Raw genomic sequence first — 23,767 nt, forward strand, 5'->3', positions numbered from 1 at the left:
AAAGCAGAAGTTATGGCTGAACAAAAATTTATCTTTATTCAGATTCTGATTCTGCAAAGAGCATCCGTTCTTCAAATTTGATTTAAGCCATGCTTAAATAAAATACATACAAAATATGATGGTTTATAGCTCTTCTGGCTGGAAAGCAGAAAATTATGTGTTCTATTTCATCATATTTACTAATTTTATTCTGATGCAAAACCCTCCAAATGCAAATCAGTTTGAAAGTGAGTAAAATAATTTCCAAGGGACCTACTTATATATGAGTTCTGTGATACTGCCTTCTTTTCAGTACGTGCTCTTTTGCTGGCCTTTGATTTACATGGAGATTTGCGAACTATAACTCTTGGCAGTCAGTTTCGGGGTTCTCACTCCAGTGCGCATCTCGTTTCTCAGTCACAAGTTTGATGAATTGAGAGTGACTAGCATAAAGCTTGAGTTTATCACTGATATCCATCCATTTCACTTTTCCAGCATCATCTCCAGCTTCTAGGGTAAGGTTCTCCATTATCTCACCTGGTTACCAAAGGAAAAAAAGTCATCAAGAAGTAATTTGTTTTCTTACTAAAAAATAATCTTAAATTATCATTATATTAGGTGGCCAAGTGAATTAAAACCTAGGCTATTCAAATTTCCCAAAGGCTCAAATTTTAACCAAGTGCCTAAATTTTAAGTAGAGGTACCAGTAAGAAAGCTTTTCTCTTTAAAAAGTAAAAGTAGGAGTTCCCATTGTGGCTCAGTAGGTTAAGAACCCAAAATAGTGTTTGTGAGGATGCGGATTTGATCCCTGACCTCATTCAATGGGTTAAGGATCCGGCATTGCCTACCAGCTGCAGCATAGGTCACTGATGCAGTTTAGATCTGGCACTGCTGTGGCTGTGGCTGTGGTGTAGGCCAGCAGCTGCAGCTCCAATTCGACCCCTAGCCTGTAAACTTTTTACAGGTGTGGCTAAAAAAAGATAAATAAATAAATACTATCCTTAGAAAAAAAGAGTTCACATTAAATAAACACAAGAACTCACATCAAAATTCCAGAGGAATTAGAGATTTAAATGTTAAAAAAATGAAAGAAAACAATTACTGATGACTTACTTTATAGTCATACGGTAAATGGACTTTTCCAGGTATGACACTAAACCAGAAGCCATAAAATAAAATATTTATAGCTATATTTATAAATATATATAAATATATTTATTCAAATATTTCTAATTATCAAAACTAAAAATAAGTGCTTTCAACCACTGTTGGCAATGTAACTGGTATATTTCTGTAAGACAATTTGGCAACATTTATCAAGAGCTTTTAAAAAGCAAATGTTCTTTGATGAGCATTCATTCAACAAATATCAGAGTGCCTCTTATGCATCAGACTCTGTCCTAGGTACTGAGGATACAATTCTACTTCAAAGGATTTATCCTAAGGAAATAAAAAGACAAGCTTACTGAAGTATTCAAGGCAACATTATTCATAACCAAAATGAAAAAAATGGACATAACCAAACTTTCTGCCTAAAGGGCATAGATTAAATAAACGATAAGATAGCTACAGAAAAGACTCCCATATGGTCATTCAAAGTGAAGCACTTCGGCATACACAGGTTCCCAGGCTAGGGGTCCAGTTGGAGCTACAGCTGCTGGCCTACACCACAGCCACAGCAATGCAGGATCCGACCCACATCTGCAACCTACACCACAGCTCATGGCAATGCCAGATCGAACCCACAACCTCATGGTCCCTAGTTGGATTCATTTCCACTGTGCCACAAAGGGAACTGCCAAAAATGAAGCACTTTTATAAATACTGATGTAGAAATATGTCCATAATATACTTTTATGTGAAAATTCAAGAAACAGAATGTACAGTGTGAGCCTATTTTTTATTTTAAAAACAGCTATACAAAGTCTGGAAGAAGACAAATCAATGTAACAGTGGTCATCTTTGGGAAATGAAATAACTAGTCCTTTAAATTTTTTCAGCTTTATGTCACTGATTTTCTCAATAACTCACTATAACACATATATCCTTTATCTTTATAACGGTAGCCTTTATAATAATAAAATAATAAAGCTGATTGTTAGAAGAATCAATTGAATACTTTAGCACAAAGGATTCTGAATCCCAAGGCTAAAACAAGAGCTCTTTGTATATCCTCATAGTAACGGAAGAGACAACCAAGCAACCAAATCAGACTCAGATATAGCAGAGAACTGGAATTATCAGACCGTAATTTTTTTTTAAGTTAAGAGAGAGAATGAAAGGGTGAAAACAGGAGTTCCCATTGTGGCTCAGTGGTTAACGAATCCGACTAGGAACCCTGAGGTTGTGGGTTCGATGGCTGGCCTCACTCAGTGGGTTAAGGATCCAGCATTGCTGTGGCTGTGGTGTAGGTCGCAGATGTGGCTCGGATCCTGCATGGCTGTGGCTGCTGCATAGGCCAGCAGCTGTAGCTCCGATTGGACCCCTAGCCTGGGAACCTCTATATGCTCTGGGTGTGGCCCTGGAAAAGACAAAAAATTTTCAAAAAAAGAAAGAAAGAAAGGGTGAAAACTAAGTTGAACAACTCAGACACTATGTAACCAACTTCTAGAGGCTCACTGTTTTGTAATTCCAAATATAAATACCTAACAAATTCATCAGTACTTAAGTTGTAAAGATCTGCTTCTAAATTATATTTGCATATTTCTCCTTTTGAATATTTCTTCTACATCCTCAATACAAGAATGAATTCTAGGAGTTCCCGTCGTGGCGCAGTGGTTAACGAATCTGACTAGGAACCATGAGGTTGCGGGTTCGATTCCTGGCCTTGCTCAGTGGGTTAAGGATCCGGCGTTACCATGAGCTGTGGTGTAGGTCACAGACTCGGCTCAGATCCTGCGTTGCTGTGGCAGTGGTGTAGGCCAGCGGCTACAGCTCCGATTAGACCCCTAGCCTGGGAACCTCCATATGCCGAGGGAGCGGCCCTAGAAAAGGCAAAAAAAAAAAAAGAAAAGAAAAAAAAGAAAGAAAGAAAGAATGAATGAATTCTAACACTGTGGTTAGAGTTGTTCTATAGAAGTAATGGAATCAGTGCTTGGCATTTCCCCAAGTTCAGCAAGAATGTAAAAGTGACAGATCTTCTAGTTCCAGCCCATGTTATAAGGAAAAAACAGAGTCCAGCAGAACAAGTGGGAGTTCCTGTCGTGGCTCAGTGGTTAAGAAACAGGACGAGTATCCATGAGGATTCAGATTCAATCCCTGGCTGTGCTCAGTGGGCTAAGGTTCCAGTGATGCTGTGAGCTGTGGTGTAGGTAGAGACGAAGCTCGGATCCCCCGTTGCTGTGGCTGTGGCCGGCAGCTGCAGCTCCAATAGAACCCCTAGCCTGGGAACTTCCATATGCCGCAGGTGTGGCCCTAAAAAGAAACAAAAACAAAACAAACAAACAAAAACAAACTGATTTGCAAAAGGTTACACAACTCAGAAAGGAGCCATGAGTGGAACATTCAGTTCTCTGATATGGTACCCTCATTTAAAATGTCATCCAATTTAGCAATAAAATATGTTTCTAGAGAAGCCAGCCACTCAATGTATAAGCTGGAGAGTATAATTAATTTTTAAGATAGCAGATTTCTCCTCCTTTTTATAACAGTTTTGATTACCACCCACCTCCTAAAATGTTTAAATCAATGGACCAGAAAAAGCATTCATTTTAAACTTTTTCAGTATTTCAGATTTTTTGGTACTGTTTTATATTTTAATAATGCATGCTAATCATAAAATTATTTTAAACACTAAAACAAATAAAAATCCCATTTCCTTTATCATAGCCATACTTCCTACCTAAATCTTCAGTTGCTTTTGTTTTATACAAATTGACTCATACTATACAAACAGTTTAACGACTTTAGGGCACACAATTTTAGTCTATAAATATAACCTCGGAGTTCCCACGGTGGCACAACAGAAACAAATCCGACTAGCATCCATGAGGATGTGGGTTTGACCCCTGGCCTCACTCAATGGGTTGGATAGGTGGCATTGCTGTGGCTGTGGAGGAGGCTGGGAGCCTCAGCTCCAATTCGACCTGAAGCCTGGGAACTTCCATATTGAAGGTATGACCCTTAAAAGCTATATATATATATATATATGCCTCAATTTTACATGCTACCCATGGATTAAATGAAATCAGTTACAGGCTATACTTTTAGAGCTTTCTTCTATATATTCCTTTAATATCAACAATCTGGTTTCATACAAATATAATCCTATAATCAGTAACTGATTGACTTAAAATGCTAAAATAGTCCAGATTTAATTGTGCCCTAGTAGGCTGCTTGATTTAAACTGACCCTCTAATTCAGGTAACTTAATCAACCTAAGTAAAATTACCTGTTTCATCGTGGTAGTTCACGGCCTCTGTCTCCATCCATGCGTTATCAGTGTTTCGAGGATCATCAACATATCCCTTATATATCTATTTTTAAAAGAAGGTAGACAAAAAAAATTATAGGGTGAAGTAGGAATGGGTAGAGCAGAGCATGATACCTTCATTAGAGTCAGAAATATCCTGCTGGGAGTTCCCATCGTGTCTCAGTGGTTAACGAATCCGACTAGGAACCATGAGGTTTCGGGTTCGATCCTTGGCCTTGCTCAATAGGTTAAGGATCCAGCATTGCCATGAGCTGTGGCTCGGATCCCGCATTGCTGTGGCTCTGGCGTAGGCCGGCTGCTATAGCTCCGATTAGACCCCTAGCCTGAGAACCTCCATATGTCGTGCATGCAGCCCCAGAAAAGACCAAAAACTAAAAAAGAAATATCCTGCTACAAAATAGTGCACATTTAATTATCATAACTATATACTTAAAAATGGTTAAGATGGAAAATTATACGTTATATGTTTTTTACCACACACAAAAAGAAATATAAATATTATAGAACCTTTAAAGGAGCATTCCATATGCTTGTTTTAAATTTCCCAGGAAATAGTATTCTCAAAAACATTTAGGGACAGCTTTAAAATTCACAAAACCCTCAACACCCGAGACTCTAATTTCAGAATTTGAGAGCAGTCATACTTCGGCCATATAACTTCTTTCAAAACTTTATAATTTAAGAATTTTTCCATTTTAATAATTTCTGCGATTATAGTTTTAGATACACAAAGAGAGATTCTTCTAGTTAAACAAGGATCCATAAGTAAGGTTAGTAAAGACTAATATTTAAGCTGTTAATACATGAAAAGATTTGGATCTAGCCGTCTAACACAAATGCTACCCCAAACCTAGACAACACAGATAAACAACTAAGAAATCCTAATTATAGAAAGAAAACAAAGCAATTTGAAAAAAACCAACAAAAAAGAAAAACCTATCCTTGTCATTATTAGTGTATCACACTTTATAAAGTGATTTTATTTTAATCAAAAAGGGTATGTAGACAAAACAGACATGAGATTTAAATGATTATAAGCCATAAAAACTCTGAATAACACAAAAACAAAAAAAAAACAAAAAAACAAAAAAAAGGAGTTCCCGTCGTGGCGCAGTGGTTAACGAATCCGACTAGGAACCATGAGGTTGCGGGTTCAGTCCCTGCCCTTGCTCAGTGGGTTAACAATCCGGCCCGGCGTTGCCGTGAGCTATGGTGTAGGTTGCAGAAGCGGCTCGGATCCCGCGTTGCTGTGGCTCTGGCATAGGCCAGGGGGAGCGGCCCAAAGAAATAGCAAAAAGACCAAAAAAAAAAACTCTGAATAACATAATTTAAAATATAAAGGTCCTTTCGAAAAAGCTAAATTCATGCAAAGAAAGATTTTCTGTTAAATGGAAGAGCTCAGCATCACAGTAGCTCACACTCAGTCAAAAGGAAAACTAAGAGTTTCATTAATCCCCAGGACTAAATCCTTCCTAGGAACCACCATTTCTTACCACTAGATGTTCCTGGCTGAAGAGTTTGTGCAACTGTTTCTCTAATTCTCTCTTCTCAGCACTGGACTTCTGTAATGAGTTGAGAGCTTCCTCAACAAATTCTCTTTTCAACGTGGCACTAATTTTCTCTCCTGGATCCACCATCCCCTAAGCGTCATTTTTTTTGTTAAAAAAAAAAAGTAATAAACTTTAGTTCAATCAATAAATATTTACTGAATGATGCAGTGGACACCTATTGTTCTGACCACAACCTCCTGTGATAAGTCATTTGTTTCTAGTGGAAATAGCCCAGCAGGATATCTCACATATTCAACCACAGTAATTGGTCTAAGGTTAGCATCTGGTAAACTAAGCCAATCAGACTCCTTTCCTGGTAATTTCCAAACTCAAGCTATGGAGGCAAGAAAGAATACAGCAAGCTGATATTTTCCCCACTGATCATTCAATTTCAGCCACGCTCACCTCCTCAATGTTCCCAGGATGAGCAGGCAGCCTTAAGGCCTTTGAACCTGCTATTCCTTCTGTCCAAGATGCTTTCCCCAGACATCCACATGGTTCACTTGTTCACCCCTTCAGATCTTCACCAAAATGCCAGCTTCTCGGATCTCCTCTCACCACCCTATCTAAAATTGCAAGCTCGCACACACTTCTTCCCTGCTTTAGTTTTTTCTTAATACTTAGCACCTTCTAACACAGACTAACTTATTCATCTTGTATTATCTGCCTCCCTCACTAGTGTATAAGCACCAAGCAGACAACCATGCTTATGTTGCTCTTGCTGTATCCTTAAAGTCCAAAATATTAACCAACAAAAGGCAGATGCTCAAAATATTTTGAGTAGATGGATGATGCTCAAAATGATATTATGACAACAGTTCCCTAATATTATGTCTAATGGCAATTCAAATGACAATAAAAATATTCAAGGATGATATCATTATTGCATTCTTCGCTCGGTATGAGTGAAGTGTGACAATTTGGCTCGTAACAATTAGCCTAAGCTTTTATCACAGACAGCTGCAATCTTTATTTACATTCCATTTTACCTTACAAAGAAAAAAATCATTCTTGCAGATAGCACTATGTGTCAGCAGTCTTCTTGTCATCAAACTATCTCCATTTCACAATGTGGCAGAAAATAGAAAACCTTCTACTGAACGCACACACATTTTAAAAGCCACTTGAAATATACTACTGACATGAACTCAGAGTATACTCTTCCTGACAATATTATGGAAACTTAAAAAACTACAAGGAACAGTAAGTAATAATAAAAAATATCTTTTTTTATTATGTCTAAAGTTATCAGAATTCAGCAAAAAATACTAAAAATCTTAACCTTGGACTTGGAGTAGAGGTTAGGTTCCAAGATGAGACCCAACATTAATGAATATCTACTATACCAGGTGCTTTATTGATACGCTATCTCTACTAATCCTATGAAACAGACATGGTTATTTTTAAAAACAAAGGCCTGAATTCCGTATCACTTGGCTCAAAGTGGAAAGGCCAAAATACAAGCCTAGGTCTAACGCCAAAGTCCACATTCTTTCCCAAGGGTTTTAGAATTGGACTCGGATTCTAACAGTTCTGTTGATTACCCTACATCTGTCACGGATAATGACACACCACTGCAGTGAAAAAATGACGGAAGAATCACTGACTGAAGCAGGGAGGACTGGAGACTAGGTGGAGTAGAGAAGATTCACGTACAATACCCTTGTAGTAAACAAAGAAACTAAAAAGAACTTAACAAATATTTATTTGATTTAATTTTAGTGCTTACCCCTGGGATTGCCCATTCTCCACAGTCTTTTCTTTTTATTGCAACAAACTGTAAGATGTTTTTCCCAGAAACGGGGTGGGTGATTTTATTTCCACTTCTGTCCCTTTTCCACCTACAAACAGGATTGTAAGAGTATAACTCATTTAGAACAAAGACCAATGTTCTATCTCAAGCTTAAGACAAAGTTATAATGATGTACGTTTCTTTATAACAGGATATATATAAATTTGTCTTGAATCAGCTAGTTGTATAAAAACAGTTTTAAACATATTCTTTATTTAGCACTGTTACAAACCACGACAAATGTCTACTTTCATAAAGAATATTATAGTCTCCAAAATAAAAAATCCAAAGTATAGTTTTCACTATTTAAAGCAAAATTTATCAAAAAATTTAAAGAACAGAATTTAAAGGATCATTAAGGTTTTTTTTTTTTTTTGATCCAAGGATCCTTTTAAAGAATTATAAACAGTGAAAAAGATCTGCAATATTCACTTTTAAATAGTTCACCCTATGTTTTCAGAAAAGCAGATTATATGACACAGGTTCAGTTGGTCCCAAAAGACCTGCTCCTCAATCTTCATCCCCTCTTTTTATAAAAGAAATCTTACTCTGTCCTTTAACCTTGTATTTCAAATTCAACTGCACCTTTTTTCAAAGCATCAAGGCAATGTTAATTTCTGAATGTGGTTCTTCTAGCCACAGCCTCCTTCCCAGAGATACTGATAAATCTCCCCTCCTACACCCACCACATCCATCTCCTCCAGATCAATTTTAAGAAAAGTTATGGGAGTTCCATCGTGGCTCAGTGGTTAACGAATCCAACTAGGAACCATGAGGTTGAGGGTTCGATCCCTGGCCTTGCTGAGTGGGTTAAGGATCCGGCGTTGCCATGAGCTGTGGTGTAGTTTGCAGATGCGGCTCGGATCCCGCGTTGTTGTGGCTGTGGTGTAGGCCAGTGGCTGCAGCTCCGATTCGACCGCTAGCCTAGGAACCTCCATATGCCGCAGGAGAGGCCCTCAAAAGGCAAAAAGACAAAAAAAAAAAAGAAAAGAAAAGTTATGGAGTTCCCACTGTGGCTCAGCAGGTTAAGAATCCAGCTAGTATCCATGAGGATGTCAGTTTCTTCCCCGACTTCACTCAGTGGGCCAAAGATCCTTTGTTGCCACAAGCTGAGGTATATAGGGTGCAGAAGCAACTCAGATCTGGTGTTGCTGTGGCTGTGGTGCAGGCCAGCAGCTGCAGTTCCATTCAAACTCTAGCCTGGGAATTTTCCATATGCTGCAGGTGCAGCTCTAAAAAGAAAAAAAGAAAAAGAGAAAAAAATATAACAGGTGGGATTACAGGAACAGAACAACACCTGTGATGCCTCTTCCCAATGATTTCATAGACCACAGGCCAAGAACAAGCCTCAGGTGAAATTAAAAATAAATAAATAAATAAATTTAAAAAAGGAATAGTTCTCATAGTCCCATAGGCAAAGATAAAGATTTCAAACTTTGTATATAAACCAAAAAAGAAAGCCTATAATCTAATCATCACTGTGCATGAGACTCAAGAAAATATACTAGTTTAGATATGAGTGTGCAAATTTCTTTATATTGTGGCTGCATCCTGTATCTAACCCATAATTCCCCCCAAAAGGGCTCATGGTCTAGCAGTGGAGCTAGACATGTAACTGAATAATCTACAAGAGTGACAGTTTGATGAGTACAGTAAATAGAAATGAAAGAATAATTAGTATAAGAAGACAACATCTGTTTTTGAGGATGCCAGAGAGAGGAAACAAAGAGACAAAATAATGTACTCAAGAAACTATAAGGAGTTCCTACTGTGGTGCAACTGGATCAGAGGCTGGGATTCATGTTCGATTCCCAGTCCAGCCCAGTGAGTTAAGGATCTGGTATTGCTGCAACTGCAGCTCAGATATGATCCTTGGCCAAGGAACTCCAAGCGCCATGAAGCAGAGAAAGGAAGGAAGGAAGGAAGGAAGGAAGGAAGGAAGGAAGGAAGGAAGGAAGGAAGGAAGGAAGGAAGGAAGGGAGGGAGGAAGGAAGGAAGGGAGGGGAAAGGAAAGGAAAGAAACTGAAAGTACACATGGGGTGTGGCAACATAGGCATCTGCGAGGGCCAGATGGGTGATGAGGCTGGAGAAGCAGGCAAAGAATTCATCACATTCATCTGCTTTGAGCCAGAGAATACTCACAGCAGAGCAAAGCCATAAGCAATTTGGATTTTAGAAAGTTCACTCACTTTGATAAAAGTTTGGAAGTTGGTTTGGAGGGAAGCAAGACAGGATGCAAGAAAACCAGCTAGAAGATTCTTACCATGATCCAGGTACAAGACGATGAGGACAGAACTGAGGCAGAGACAGAATGAACAGAGGACAAATTTTACCTTTACTTTCCCTTTTTTGGCCCCACCCATGGCATGGAGAAGTTCCCAGGCCAGGGAACAGAGCCACAGCAGTGACGACATTGGATCCTTAACCCACTGAGCCAGGAGGGAACTCCACCTTTACTTTTTAAAAGTCACTTACATTGCACTTATTATGGACCCGATACTGTAGTGTTTTAATGTATTTACCCACATAAGCCTGAAGGCCACCCTATGCAGTAGTTGTATTACTGTCTTTATTTAACAGGTGTGGAAAATCGGGCACAAAGAAGATCACTTGTCCAAGCTTCCAGTGTAAAAATGTGTAAACCAAGATTTGAACTCAGGCAATCTGGTTCCAGAATCTGTGCTCTTAATCACTATACTATTTTACTTAAATCAAACAAATGAAAAACTAATTAAGAGGTGAAGTAAGCCAGCAAACAATGGTTCTGTTCACTCGCAAACATTTACTAGCACCTAGTAAATCTCACATGCCAGGAGGTGGGAAAGCAAAGACTAACACAGAGCCCTAGCTGTTGAGCCAAGCAGAGAGCCAGTCATGGCTAGAGCACTGGGAAGAGAAACAGAATAGAGAGACACGCTGCTGGCTAAGAAGACAGGACCAGACAGACGATGAAGCTTGCGCATCATGCTTACACCCTCAGATTTCATCCTTAAGGGACTCATTTAAAATTTTTAAGCAGAGTAGTTTCCTGTTATGTTTATATTAGTACCAAAGACATTATCATATTGAAAACAAAATTTTTTGATATGACATAATGTATCATTTTAATTAATGAACCACATAAACATTTATTAAGCCTATGATATTCCTATGTGCTATTAATATTCCCACTTCCCATGGTCCATACCTTCCTGTTTTTAACCAAAACTGGAAAGAAAATTATATTGGCATTACCTTTTGATGTGACTCTATTCACAATAATATGTTGGCACTTCCCATCTCATTTTGACTTGAAAAGACCTAAAGGAACTTCAGGTAACTTCCCACTACACGTGGGAAATCTCTAGGAGAGGTAGCTGGGAATCTAAAAATTCAACACTTTCCCTGGAGATTCTGAACAAGAAAGCTTGTGAAATTCTGCTCAATTCAACGTATTCTGCATCATGAAGTACTTGGGAGAAAAGGGGATAGAATTTTTGCTCTAAACGTGCCTGTGTGATTCTTATGATTACTCAGTGAAAGAATGGTATAAAAGAGAAAGTACAATATTGGGAGCCAAATACCCCTCTTTCAAATTTCAGATCTACAAGATATAGGCCAGGTCAACCTCGGTAAGGCTCCACTTTCAGATCGACAGAATAGATACATTAATACCTACTTTGAGGAGTTTTTGTGAGAAACAAATGCAAAAACCAATCAATAGCAACTAGCAGAGCGTCTAAAGCAACACTTTTAACAATTCATTTAATCTAAAGCAGTATTTTTAACAAATGCAAAAACCAATCAATAGCAACTAGCAGAGTGTCTAAAGCAATACTTTTAACAATTCATTTAATCTAAAGCAGTATTTTTAACAAATGTAAAAACTAATTAACAGCCGTTAGCAGAGTGTCTAAAGCAATACTTTTAACAATTCATTGTCTTCAACATCCTTCATTCTTCTCTTCCTTCCATTTCCCCTGACCCTCATCTATTTGGAAGGACTCATCAGTTAATACAAGTATTACTGAGATAGCAAAGAACATCAACCTAAGATTACAGTTGAAAGCTGGCCCCTGCCACTTGCAGGTTCTTTTACAGCCGTGGACCATATTTAATTTTTTTTTTTTTTTTTTGCTATTTCTTGGGCCGCTCCCTCGGCATATGGAGGTTCCCAGGCTAGGGGTCGAATCGGAGCTGTAGCCACCAGCCTACGCCAGAGCCACAGCAACGCGGGATCCGAGCCGCGTCTGCAACCTACACCACAGCTCACGGCAACGCCGGATCGTTAACCCACTGAGCAAGGGCAGGGACCGAACCCGCAACCTCAGGGTTCCTAGTCGGATTTGTTAACCACTGCGCCACGACGGGAAGTCCGATTTTTTTTTTTTTTTTCCCGTGGACCATATTTAAGCCTTCAGTTTTCTCATTTATATAACAAGAGAGTTAAGCTCAAAAAGTCTACCATTTCAAACCAACTTGACATATAATCACCATGTTTTACTCCCAGCTGCTATTTGGTCTACTATAAAGTTTGTTTGTTTGTTTTTGTTTGTTTGTTTTGCTTTTTTAGGGCCACACCCATGGCATATGGAGATTCCCAGGCTAAGGGTTGAATCAGAGCTGTATCCGCCGGCCTACACCACAGCCACATCAATGTGGGATCTGAGCCGCGTCTGTGACCCACACCACAGCTCACAGCAATGCCAGATCTTTAACCCACTGAGCAAGGCCAGGGATCAAACCTGTGTCCTCATGGATGCTAGTCACACTCGTTAACCGCTGAGCCATGACAGGAGCTCCAAGAGAAGTTAATTAGAAAATAACTTTCAAGTCTCTGGCTTCCCTTTTCTGTTTCCTGTCCCCTTACTAGCGTGCCTGCTTCGAATGTTTCACATCTTCCTGTTTTAGATAGCCCCACCAAAATCAAGAGAAAGTGATACCACCATTAATATTTACTTACATTGTTTAATTATTCTCATTCCTAAGAGTTAACATACTCATATATTATACTCATACTCATCTCATTTAAACCATAAAGCTTCTGAAGGAATTATAAATGGATAGAAGTAGGTAGGTAGGCAGGTAGATAGGCAGGCAGGTAGGTGGCGGTTGGGTGAATGGATGGATGTAAGATAAAGAGATGGGGTGTGGGGTTATGATCCCTCTTGGCAGGAGAAGTGAAAGGGCAAGCAAGAGAATAAGACGGGGAGAATATCAGTGCTTCTTTTAATAACTTAAAAATAAGCTTTCCTAGAGTTAAACTATACCCCAGATGAGAGAAAAACAAAATCTCCTGGAAGAAAGGAAGGCTCTCAAAATACCAAAACTAAAAAAGAATATTAAGGGGATCTGCATTATTTAAAGAAGGAAAATGACGATTATGTGTGAGGAGGGAGGTGTTCAGTGAAGAAATCTTAAAAACAAAAAATAAATGAAAGGATGACAGAGATGATGGAATAGTTCAGATGTGTTAGGAAGATAATTCCAATGGAGACAGCTAAGTCCATCTAACTATCAGATCCCCCATCTCCTTTACTGTGACTCATGCTCACCAAGAAACCTTCTGAATATGATTTGACTTATCAGATAGAACTGCCTCAGGAAGAGAATGCCTTTTCCCTCTTCTGGAATCTTCAGTGGCTCCACTTCATACTCCTCAGCTCTGGCATTTAATATTTTCCACAAGAGAAATGTGTAAACATTAATTTTGTCTAATTTATCACCCACTATTCTCCTACAAGAGTCTTCTACCTCAACCAAGATGGTCTTTTCATCATCCCTCAATACTCAAATAATATTACTACCAGCCTTGTTCCTCGGCTTCCTCTTGTCCCCCTATCCAAGCTTCAAGTGCAGCTCCAGTCTACCTCCTTTATAATGCCTTCCTTGGGTGCCCTGGTTTAAGCATCATCGTGTCCCACATCCAGTTCTCCACTTTTCTGAAGCATCCTATACCACTCATATTACTTTGACATGTTTTCTTAGTTCGTATTTTCTATCTTGCAAATGAAAATACGGCTCCTCAATAAAAGGAAACTGAAATTTGGGACTGCTATACTTTTTTATATGCTTGAAAGCACTTACTCAATTTTGAGAACACAGAGATGCTCAATAAATATCTGGTGAATTAACTTTGTTTAGATAATGCCTAACCTATTCACACAACATAAACTACAGCTTTATACTTATGTCGCATTACTATAATTTTACATAAAGTCCCTTTAAACTATAGACTTCATATGTATACATATGAAAGTTTATACACATGTGTGTGTGTGTGTATACATATATACACACATATATACGTGTAAATGCAGTCAGCTCTCTATACCCGCAGGTGCACAATCCATGGATAAGGAGGGCCAACTACACTACCCAATATAAAAGACCTGAGCATCCACAGAATTTGGTATCTGCTTGGAGCACAGGGGTTGACCCAGGATACCGTGGGATGACTGTATATATAAACACATACATATACATACATACATCTGTATGTATATCATGTATATGTAAAAACATGGTTAAAGTCTATATTTTTCCAATTACTTAACTCCTTGCCACTAAAATATGTTTTTAGTTCTTACCTTGTTATGATGGGATCTGCAGCATGATTGGGGCCCCATCGCCCCAAAAGCCCCCGACCGACCAGTCCTGTTCGTCCTGCAGGATTTCTGTAAAGAAAAAAACAAACATGAAAATCAACTGAATGTTCTCATCCTTTTTAACCCAACTTGATTTGGCCCAAAATAAGCAGTAAGAGTAACTGAAGGAAAATGCATCTCCATACGCACCCAGTAGCACCATGACATATTTGTCACTGAAAATAGATACTTCCTTAGAGAGTTGTTTAACTTGTCTTTCGTGTATTTCTTAAGCTTTGGGCTTGAATCAGGAAGAGGATCTCATTTCCAAAGTTGTTCTACAATATAAGAACTTCGGTTTTCACCTACACTTCAGAATTCAAACTAGAGCCTTACTGGACTCTCAAGTCTGAAAGGATGAAATGCCTTGTACCTAACTGCATCTATCTCTACAACAGTGATGCTTTATCACTCATGATAGCCAAACTTCTCTTCACTCTCTTCTCATCCTCTTTCCTACTCCATTCCCCTACAACCTGACCCATTCAAATGGTCTGGGTTACACTTTAAAATCCATTTTTTTCACAGTGGGGTCTAGATTGTTACTATCAGTAATAAATATTACGTAGCATATAATGAGGTAGAAGTATTTAATATTTCAAGATTTCAAATATACCAAAATTCAATTTAAAAAATTTTATAAAAATGCCAGCCTACTACTTAACCTAATGCCACAACCCAGTGTTAAAAAGTCTGTCAGATAAACACAGCAACACTCATGCCTGCAGGACTTAGAGATAATGACTACATGAATCATTATCTCTTAAGTCAATATTCCTTAAACGTTCAAGTTCATTACAGAAAATGAAATGCCCTAATCTACAATCCTATATTTAATATTATATTTTTGGTCCTCCCAGTATGTGAAAGTAAATAAACAACTTGTCAAATTCTCCCTTTCGACCATCTCTTTTTATTCTGGTCTTTCCTGTGACTGTCACTACAGTTGAATGAATTTTTATATTGTTTTATACTAGACTTAGAAACATTTCAGCAAGACGTGCAAATAAAAACAGGAAAATAAGACATGACACCTGACCAGATGACACTAATTCAACTTTTCAGATTCAGGAGGAGGCGCAGAGTAGACAGCAACTATGTTTTGTTCCATGTAACCAGACAGCCCTGAATACAAATAATCAAAGCCAATATTAAGAGAGAAAATGTTAGTTTTTACAGATGACCAAGCCTATAACTTATAAACTGGAAGTTGCGGAAAAGACATATGGATTATCCTATTACCTGAGCAGCAGAGAGAGTTGTTTGCAGAAAAGAAAAATGAAGGCAACGTACAAAGAAAAACAGATGTGAGGCTGAGAGACAGTCCTAATGGATTTCCATTCCACCCTCCCCTAAAATTAGCTGCATCTCTGCTTTGGGCTCCTGGAGATAACCCTATAGCCTAGAGAAAAGTTCACTTTTTACTCAGACAATCCAGAGTTGGTTTCCATTAGTAAGAGAATCTTGACTAAAAAATCAGCTATCTTACCTTTGCTGACTATTCTTTTATATGTGTACCTATCTTTTAACACATTTTACCTAGAAAAGAATCTAAGGGATAAGTTAAATGCAAGGAGAGTTTGACTTGATAAGATTCAATAACACAGAAAGGTAAGTTAGGAGCAAAGAAAGAATGCCAGTAAAACTTAAAGACCAGGTAGGAGGTGAGAGGAACACAGCAATGCTTTTGTTCTAGAAGAACTAAGAATACAAACTGCAACATTTTTACTAGGAGAAAAGCCTGATTTCCAAATCTCTGATTCTTCTCTTGCTTTATTTGAGGCATGCTAATTTTTACATTTTTCCTTTTATAATGCCTTCATAAGGAAAATGGAAAACTTCAGAGTTGTACAGAAAAATCCTTTTTAAAGGTATGATAAGAAATTTGATGTTAAATTGTTTGGTTGTTTTTGTTTGTACTCTTACATATTTGGATAAATTCTTACTCTAAGGTATTATTTCATTTTATAAATTACTACTGAAATAGAAGGTTCAACCCCTTCCTTCTCTGTTAGTTGATTTAATTAGAACTGACCCTTGAACAACACTCCCATTTAAACTCACAGTCAGCACTCTGTATCCACGGTTCCATATCCAGGGATGTGACCAAACTGGAACGGTATAGTGCTGTGATAGTTACTACTGAAAAAAATCTATGCATAAGTGTGTCTGAACATTTAGAGAAGAGCTAACTCCTATCCTTCTGAAACTATTCCAAAAAATCGCAGAGGAAGGGACACTCCCAAACTCATTCTATGAGGCCACCGTCACCCTGATACCCAGACCAGACAAAGATACCAACAAAAAAGAAAACTACAGGCCAATTTCACTGGTGAACATAGATGCAAAAATCCTCAACAAAATACTAGCAAACTGCATCCAACAATAAATTACAAGGATTGTACATCATGATCAAGTGGGATTTATCCCAGGGATGAAAGGATTCTTCAATATCTACAAATCAGTGTGATACACCACATTAATAAACTGAAGAATAAAAACCATATGATCCTCTCCATAGATGCAGAAAAAGCCTCTGACAAAATCCAACACCCATTTCTGATAAAAACCCTTCCGAAAGGAGTTCCTGTAGTGACTCAGTGGTTAACGAATCTGACTAGGAACCTTGAGGTTGCCGGTTCGGTCCCTGCCCTTGCTCAGTGGGTTAAGGATTGGGCGTTGCCGTGAGCTGTGGTGTAGGTTGCAGACGCGGCTCGGATCCCATGTTGCTGTGGCTCTGGCGTACACCAGCGGCTACAGCTCCGATTCGACCCCCAGCCTGGGAACCTACATATGCCACATGAGCGGCCCCAGAAACGGCAAAAAAAAAAAAAACCTTCAGAAAGTGGGCATAGAGGGAACCTACCTCAACATAATAAAGGCCATATATGACAAACCCACAGATAACATCATTCTCAATGGCGAAAAGCTGAAAGAATTCCCACTGAGATCAGGAACAAGACAAGGATGCCCCTCTCGCCACTACTCTTCAGCATAGTCTTGGAAGCCCTAGCCATGGCAATCAGAGAAGTAAAAGAAATAAAAGGAATCCAAACGGGAAAGGAAGAAGTAAAACTATCCCTCTTTGCAGATGACATGATACTATACCTAGAGAACCCTAAAGACTCTACCAGAAAACTGTTAGAGCTCATCCATGAATTTGGCAAAGTCGCAGGATACAAAATTAATACACAGAAATCGATGTCATTTCTATACACTAACAATGAAAGATCAGAAAGAGAAATCAGGGAAGCAGTACTGTTTACCATCACACCCCAAAGAATCAAATACCTAGGAGTAAACCTACCTAAAGAGTCAAAAGACCTGTACTCTGAAAACTACAAGACACTGATGAAAGAAATCAAAGATGACACAAATAGATGGAAAGACATCCCATGCTCTTGGATTGGAAGAGGCAATATTATCAAAATGACTGTACCACCCAAGGCAATCTACAGATTCAATGCAATCCCTATCAAATTACCAAGGACATTTTTCACAGAACTCAAACAAAATATTTTAAAGTTTGTTTGGATGCACAATAGACCCAGAATAGCCAAAACCATCCTGAAAAAGAAAAATGGAGCTGGGGGAATCTGGCTCCCTGACTTCAGACTATACTACAATGCAGAATCTAAATAGACGATTCTCCAAAATCTAAATAGACGATTCTGCCAAAACCGTATGGTACTGGCACAAAGACAGACACATAGATCAGTGGAACAGGATAGAAAGCCCAGAATTAAACCCACGCACCTACAGCCAACTCATCTATAACAAAGGAGGCAAGAATATACAATGGAGAAAAGACAGCCACTTCAAAAAGTAGTGCTGGGAAAACTGGACAGCCACATGGAAAAGAATGAAATTAGAACACTCCCTAACCCCATACACAAAAATAAACTCCAAATGGATTAAAGACCTAGACATAAAACCAGACACTATAAAACTCTTAGAGGAAAACATAGGCCAAACACTCTCTGACATAAACGACAGCAACGTCTTCTCAGATCCACCTCTTAGAGTAAAGATAGTAAAAATAAACAAATGGGACTTAATTAAACTTAAAAGTTTCTGGACAGCAAAGGAAACCTTAAACAAAACAAAAAGACAACCCACAGAATGGGAGAACGTCTTTGCAAATGAATCACTGACAAGGGATTAATCTCTGAAATTTATAAACATCTCCTACAGCTCAATACCAGAAAAACAAACAACCCCAACAAAAAAATCTAAATAGACGATTCTCCAAAGAAGACATATGGATGGCCAAAAAAACACATGAAAAGATGTTCAACACCACTCATTATCAGAGAAATGCACATCAAAACCACTATGAGATACCAGCTTACAGCAGCCAGAATGGCCATCATCAAAAGTCTACAAACAGTCAGTGCTGGAGAGGGTGTGGAGAAAAAGGAACCCTAGTACACTGTTGGTGGGATTGTAAATTGGTGCAACCACTGTGGAAAACAGTATGGAGACACCTCAGAAAACTAAAAATAGTACCGTTTGATCCAGCAATCCCACTCCTGGGCATCTATTCAGAGAAGACCATGACTCGAAAAGACACAAGCACTCCAATGTTCATTGCAGCACTATTTGCAGTAGCCAAGATGTGGAAACAACCTAAATGTCCATCAACAGAGGAGTGGATCCAGAAGATGTGGTACATACACACAATGGAATATTACTCGGCCATTAAAAGGAAGGAAATACTGGCATTTTTAGCAACATGGATAGACCTAGAAATGATTATGCTAAGTGAAGTCAGTCAGACAATGAGAGGTCAACATCAAATGCTTTCACTGACATGTGGAGCCTGAAAAAAGGACACAATGAACTTCTTTACAGTACAGATACTGACTCACGGACTTTGAAAAACTTATGGTTTCCAAAGGAGACAGTTCAGGGTGCGGCAGGATACGCTGGGGTTGTGGGATGGAAATCCTATAAAATTGGATTGTGATGATCATTGTACAACTATAAAAGTAATACACTGAGTAATAAAAAAAAAAAATAAGTGAATCTGTACAGTTCAAGCCCTGTGCTATTCAAGGGTCAACAGTGGAGTTACAAGAAGATGCATTCAAATCGTGTCCCCACCCCTCACTCATTGTATGTAAACTGCTTACATTCTCTTCCCTTTTCTGGAAATGGAACAAAAAATATCCACCCACAGGATTATTGTGATGATTTTATTAGATCACATGCATAAATTCTTTCATACAATGCCTTGCATATATAAGCACACAATACATGTTAATTATATTGATGATATAAAACTTATGTTTTAAGGCAGGACAAGAAAATTGAAATTAAATTAAATATTATAAATAATACAATATTAAAAATTTTAATATTTTCTCTCTGTGTCCATCTGGGTCTCCTCCCATCCTCTCTAATGAGCAAACTGCATCTACATTACACATTAACCAAACCTCCTCAAAGACAGGACTGCCTGCTCAAATGTAAGGATTAATTTTTTCCCCATTATTCTGATACTAGCAATATAATTCTTTAAGGGATAGCGTTCTTTCCCAACTCTGAAAGGGGTCACGGTGACCTGCTGCTTGCTTTGTACGGGCTTACCTGGACTAAGTATCTTTGGTGAACTTTATGTAAAATATCAATATGTCATTCTGATGTACAATCTTTTGTCTCAAAAATGTCTATAAATACACTTTTAACAGGTGGAACAGTTCATAGAGCTTTCTGAGAGTCTGTCTCCCAAGTTACAATCCTCAGTTTGGTTCAAATAAAATTCCCTTTTTTCTTTTTACCTTGATTGTTAATTAAATATTCATCAACAGTTATTTTCTACCTTTTAAAAGACCCACTACTATAAGATATTCCATTCCCAGTACCTACCGAGGTCTTCCATTTTCAACCTCATATAGGCCATTTTGGCTCTTTCTCTCAATATGTCCATCTTTTTCATTAAACTTGGGAGAAAAGTTGCTTTCACTGTAATGAGAACATCAATGCAAAATAAGAAATAATGACCCAATACTATCAACAGCTTAATAAATGCCAGTTATTTATAATAGGCAGTATCTTTGAAATTAATTTTTAGGTACAAATTTAGTTTTCATTTACAAATCCATCTTAATCCTTCAAAATAGTTTCCGGGAAAAAAAAAAAAGTGTTTAACCAAAACACCTTATAAGACAAAGATGTGTGTTATAACCTCTCCGGGAAAAGACTAATGGCAGAGATAACTGGAGCTCCTCCCGCATGCTACAAAAAATGTCTACATGGTAGTAAAGAGAACTGTCTGTGGGCACAATATAGAAATTACTCGTTCCTACACTGTTCTAAAAATAAGATTCCTTCTGATATTTCGTCAATTCTACTGTCTCAAAGTAATTTTAATTTCTTCAAATGTATACTGGTTAATATTTTTATCAAAGTAAATCCACAAAACATGAATTCACCCACAAACTTAATAATGATCATGATATAGATTAAAATAGATATAATATGGAGTTCCCGTTGTGGCACAGAAACGAATCTAACTAGGAACCATGAGGATGGAGGTTTGATCCCCGGCCTCGGTCAGTGGGTTAAGCATCCGGCCTTGCCGTGAGCTGTGGTGTGGGTCGCAGACGCGGTTCAGATCTGGCGTTGCTGTGGCTCTGGCGTAGGCTAGCGGCAACAGCTGCAGTTAGACCCCTAGCCTGGGAACTTCCATATACCATGGGTGCGGCCCTAAAAAAAGAGATATAATATGCTAGACATGTTCTAGATCTGGATCTGAATATATATAGCTCTGGGTTACAGAGTTGTATAAGTATAAAATCTTACTAAGCTACACGTGCACACTTAAGAAATGTGCACTTTACTGCATTTATGTCATACCACAATAAAAACATTTTTAAAAATATATAAACAAACTACTTTCCTCGGTATTATGAAATCACTGACATAACAGCACTGACAGTGGATAGTTCATAGGCAGTTCTGACATGAGTTTCCTTTTTTTCTTGCTTAATTCCAACAAGTGAGCATAGAAATATTTGTGCTACTTTGGAAATAATTTCCCATTTGAATGATCTATTCTCTCAAGACTTGTAATCACTCTTCCATCAAACACACAAATAAAAATTACATGGTAACAATCATGATGTTATAAAACCAGAGTTACGATGCTCTTGAGAGTCCAGAAATTTATCATTAAAAAACATATGAATCTAGTTATGGTGGAAGCACATCAGTAATAAAGGTTTACTTACATAGTGATACAAACTTAACTTTAAAATAAACTGAACAGTAAGAAAATGTACTCGAGCCTCCTCTATTTATACTGTACAGCACCCCTGCCAACATCATTAATTTTAATTTGTGCATAATGTGTATGTGCGATACATGTGTAAATATGTAAAATGAGGGAAATGGAACTCAGTTAAAGGTAATTATTGCTCCACAAGTTAGCTTCATGATTAATTAATAATCCAGGTACTTTCACAAACATATCTTTGGATTAAATAAGGAAACTGTGGGTCAAACTCAAGCCACAGTACTAAGTGACTTGGTAAAGTTTAACAGTCTAATCAACAAACACTGGATGAATCCAACCAGCAAAATGTTTTATTTAACTGACAAAATAATGTCTTGAGAGGACTATCATTTACAATTAACAGATCATTAAATCAAACTGATAAAATGTTCCATAAACAGGACTGGAGTTTAACAGAGTAGTTAAAAGCAAGATTTCTGAAGTCAGATTGAGTTCAAGTCCAAGCTACACCCTCTACTAGCTTCACGACCATACACAAAGGACAAACTTTCTGTGCTTCCATTTTCTCTGTTTTTCTACGAAATAGAAATCACAACCCTGTCTGCCTTCCAGAATAGAATAAAATAAAATAATGCTTATAAAACATTTAGTACGGGGCCTAGTTCATAGCACATTTTAGAACTCTATCATTATGTATATCAAAAGGAACATAAATATAAAAACGTGAACTAACATAGCACTTCAATGCATTTAATTAAAGCATTTTTGTTTGAGTTTTTTGTTTTCCTCTTTCCTCTCTCCTTTATCCCTTTCCTATTTTTTTTTTCACACTAGCATAATTTTATCATCATCCTGTTCTTAGTAATCTGGAAAAAGCTTTTTGAAAATATTTTCTACTTCAAATACAAGTCTAGATATTTTGGAAAATATTAACAAAAGGTATTGGTGGTAACCCCAACAGAGCAAATGAAAACAGAAACCACGACTTGTCATGTCATAAGATTAAAAACTCCACAACAAAATAGATTTACCTATTCGGAAGGATCATCATAAAACCCCCCAAAGAATAAACTAACATGAACTGGCAAGAATTCAAACCAATGCGGAAAATGAGTTATAATCAAATCAAGCCCTAGATAAAAAATTTTTCAGCTGCCAAATGACAATTCACAAATACAACCATTATCTTCTCCAAAAGTCGTACACCCAGCTAACGCTGGCTAATTTGCTCACCTGATCTGAGGATCTGCCCATCTAGGTCCAGCCAAGACAGAGACTGCAGTGTATTCCACAGGATTATAATCTTGCCACTCGACAAGCCAGCCTACCTTCTCATTAGGAACCTGGCTGCGGTGAACTTTTGAGCCTGGGTAAGGAGATGTCCTAGCCTTGTTGTGGGAATTCTCTTTGGTGCCATTAGAGCCAGACATCGTGTTGGAGCAAAGATGAAACCCACAGGATAAAAACGAGTTTCTGGAAGGAAAAAAAAAAAGTACAAAAAAATTAATTAAATTAACCTAACTCAAAGACCCCAAAATATACTTTTCAATTTCAAAGACTTAAGAATCAGAAAATTCAAATTTAATGCATATTAGGACAGAGATCCAATAACTATGAGAAACTATTTTCAAATAAAAAGTTTTTAAAATAGTGCTAAATCTCGGAGTTCTGAACACTGGGGCAATGGGTTCCCACTGTGGCACAACGGGATTAGCAGTGTCTCTGTAATGCCAGGATGCAGGTTTAATCCCTGGCCCAGGAATTCCATATGCCTTGGGGTGGCCAAAGATAAAAAAATTTTTAATTTAAAATTATGAAAGTAGGGGTGTGACCAAGATGGCAGAGCAGGAAGACCCTGAGCTTCTCTCCTCCCACAGGCACATGAAGATTACAGCCATCTACAGAGCAACCACTGACGCGAAAGACCCGAAGACTAACAGAGACAACCTCCAACTAAAGACAAAGGAACCACAGTAGGTCGGGGAAGAGGCATAGAGACGTGGTACAGTGAAGACCCGGACCCTGGGTGGGCAACCCACAAACAGGAGGATAATTACAACCGCAGAGGTTCTCCCCAAAGAGTGAGGTGTTCAAGCGCCACCATGGCTCCCCAGCTCGGGGGTCCTACACTGAGGTGAGCCTACAGAA

At 38.2% G+C, this 23,767-nt stretch overlaps 1 protein-coding gene across 5 annotated transcripts in view; it reads right to left on the reverse strand.

Moving 5' to 3' along the window:
- Positions 1–10: 10 nt before the first annotated feature.
- Positions 11–23,767, reverse strand: part of NUDT9 (nudix hydrolase 9) — a 28,862-nt gene continuing 5,105 nt past the window's right edge. For all 5 annotated transcript variants that reach the window (XM_047797963.1, XM_047797962.1, XM_047797965.1 and 2 more), the window contains 7 exons: positions 22,853–23,092; positions 20,251–20,346; positions 14,323–14,409; positions 7,691–7,802; positions 5,905–6,051; positions 4,370–4,454; positions 11–516 (listed from right to left, as the gene is read on the reverse strand). In XM_047797963.1, the coding sequence (XP_047653919.1) occupies positions 338–516; positions 4,370–4,454; positions 5,905–6,051; positions 7,691–7,802; positions 14,323–14,409; positions 20,251–20,346; positions 22,853–23,092 (946 nt within the window). In that variant the 3' untranslated portion in view covers positions 11–337. The remainder of the gene's footprint in view (positions 517–4,369; positions 4,455–5,904; positions 6,052–7,690; positions 7,803–14,322; positions 14,410–20,250; positions 20,347–22,852; positions 23,093–23,767) is intronic.

This window comes from Phacochoerus africanus, chromosome 10 (genome assembly GCF_016906955.1).
Source record: "Phacochoerus africanus isolate WHEZ1 chromosome 10, ROS_Pafr_v1, whole genome shotgun sequence".
NCBI lineage: Eukaryota > Metazoa > Chordata > Mammalia > Artiodactyla > Suidae > Phacochoerus > Phacochoerus africanus.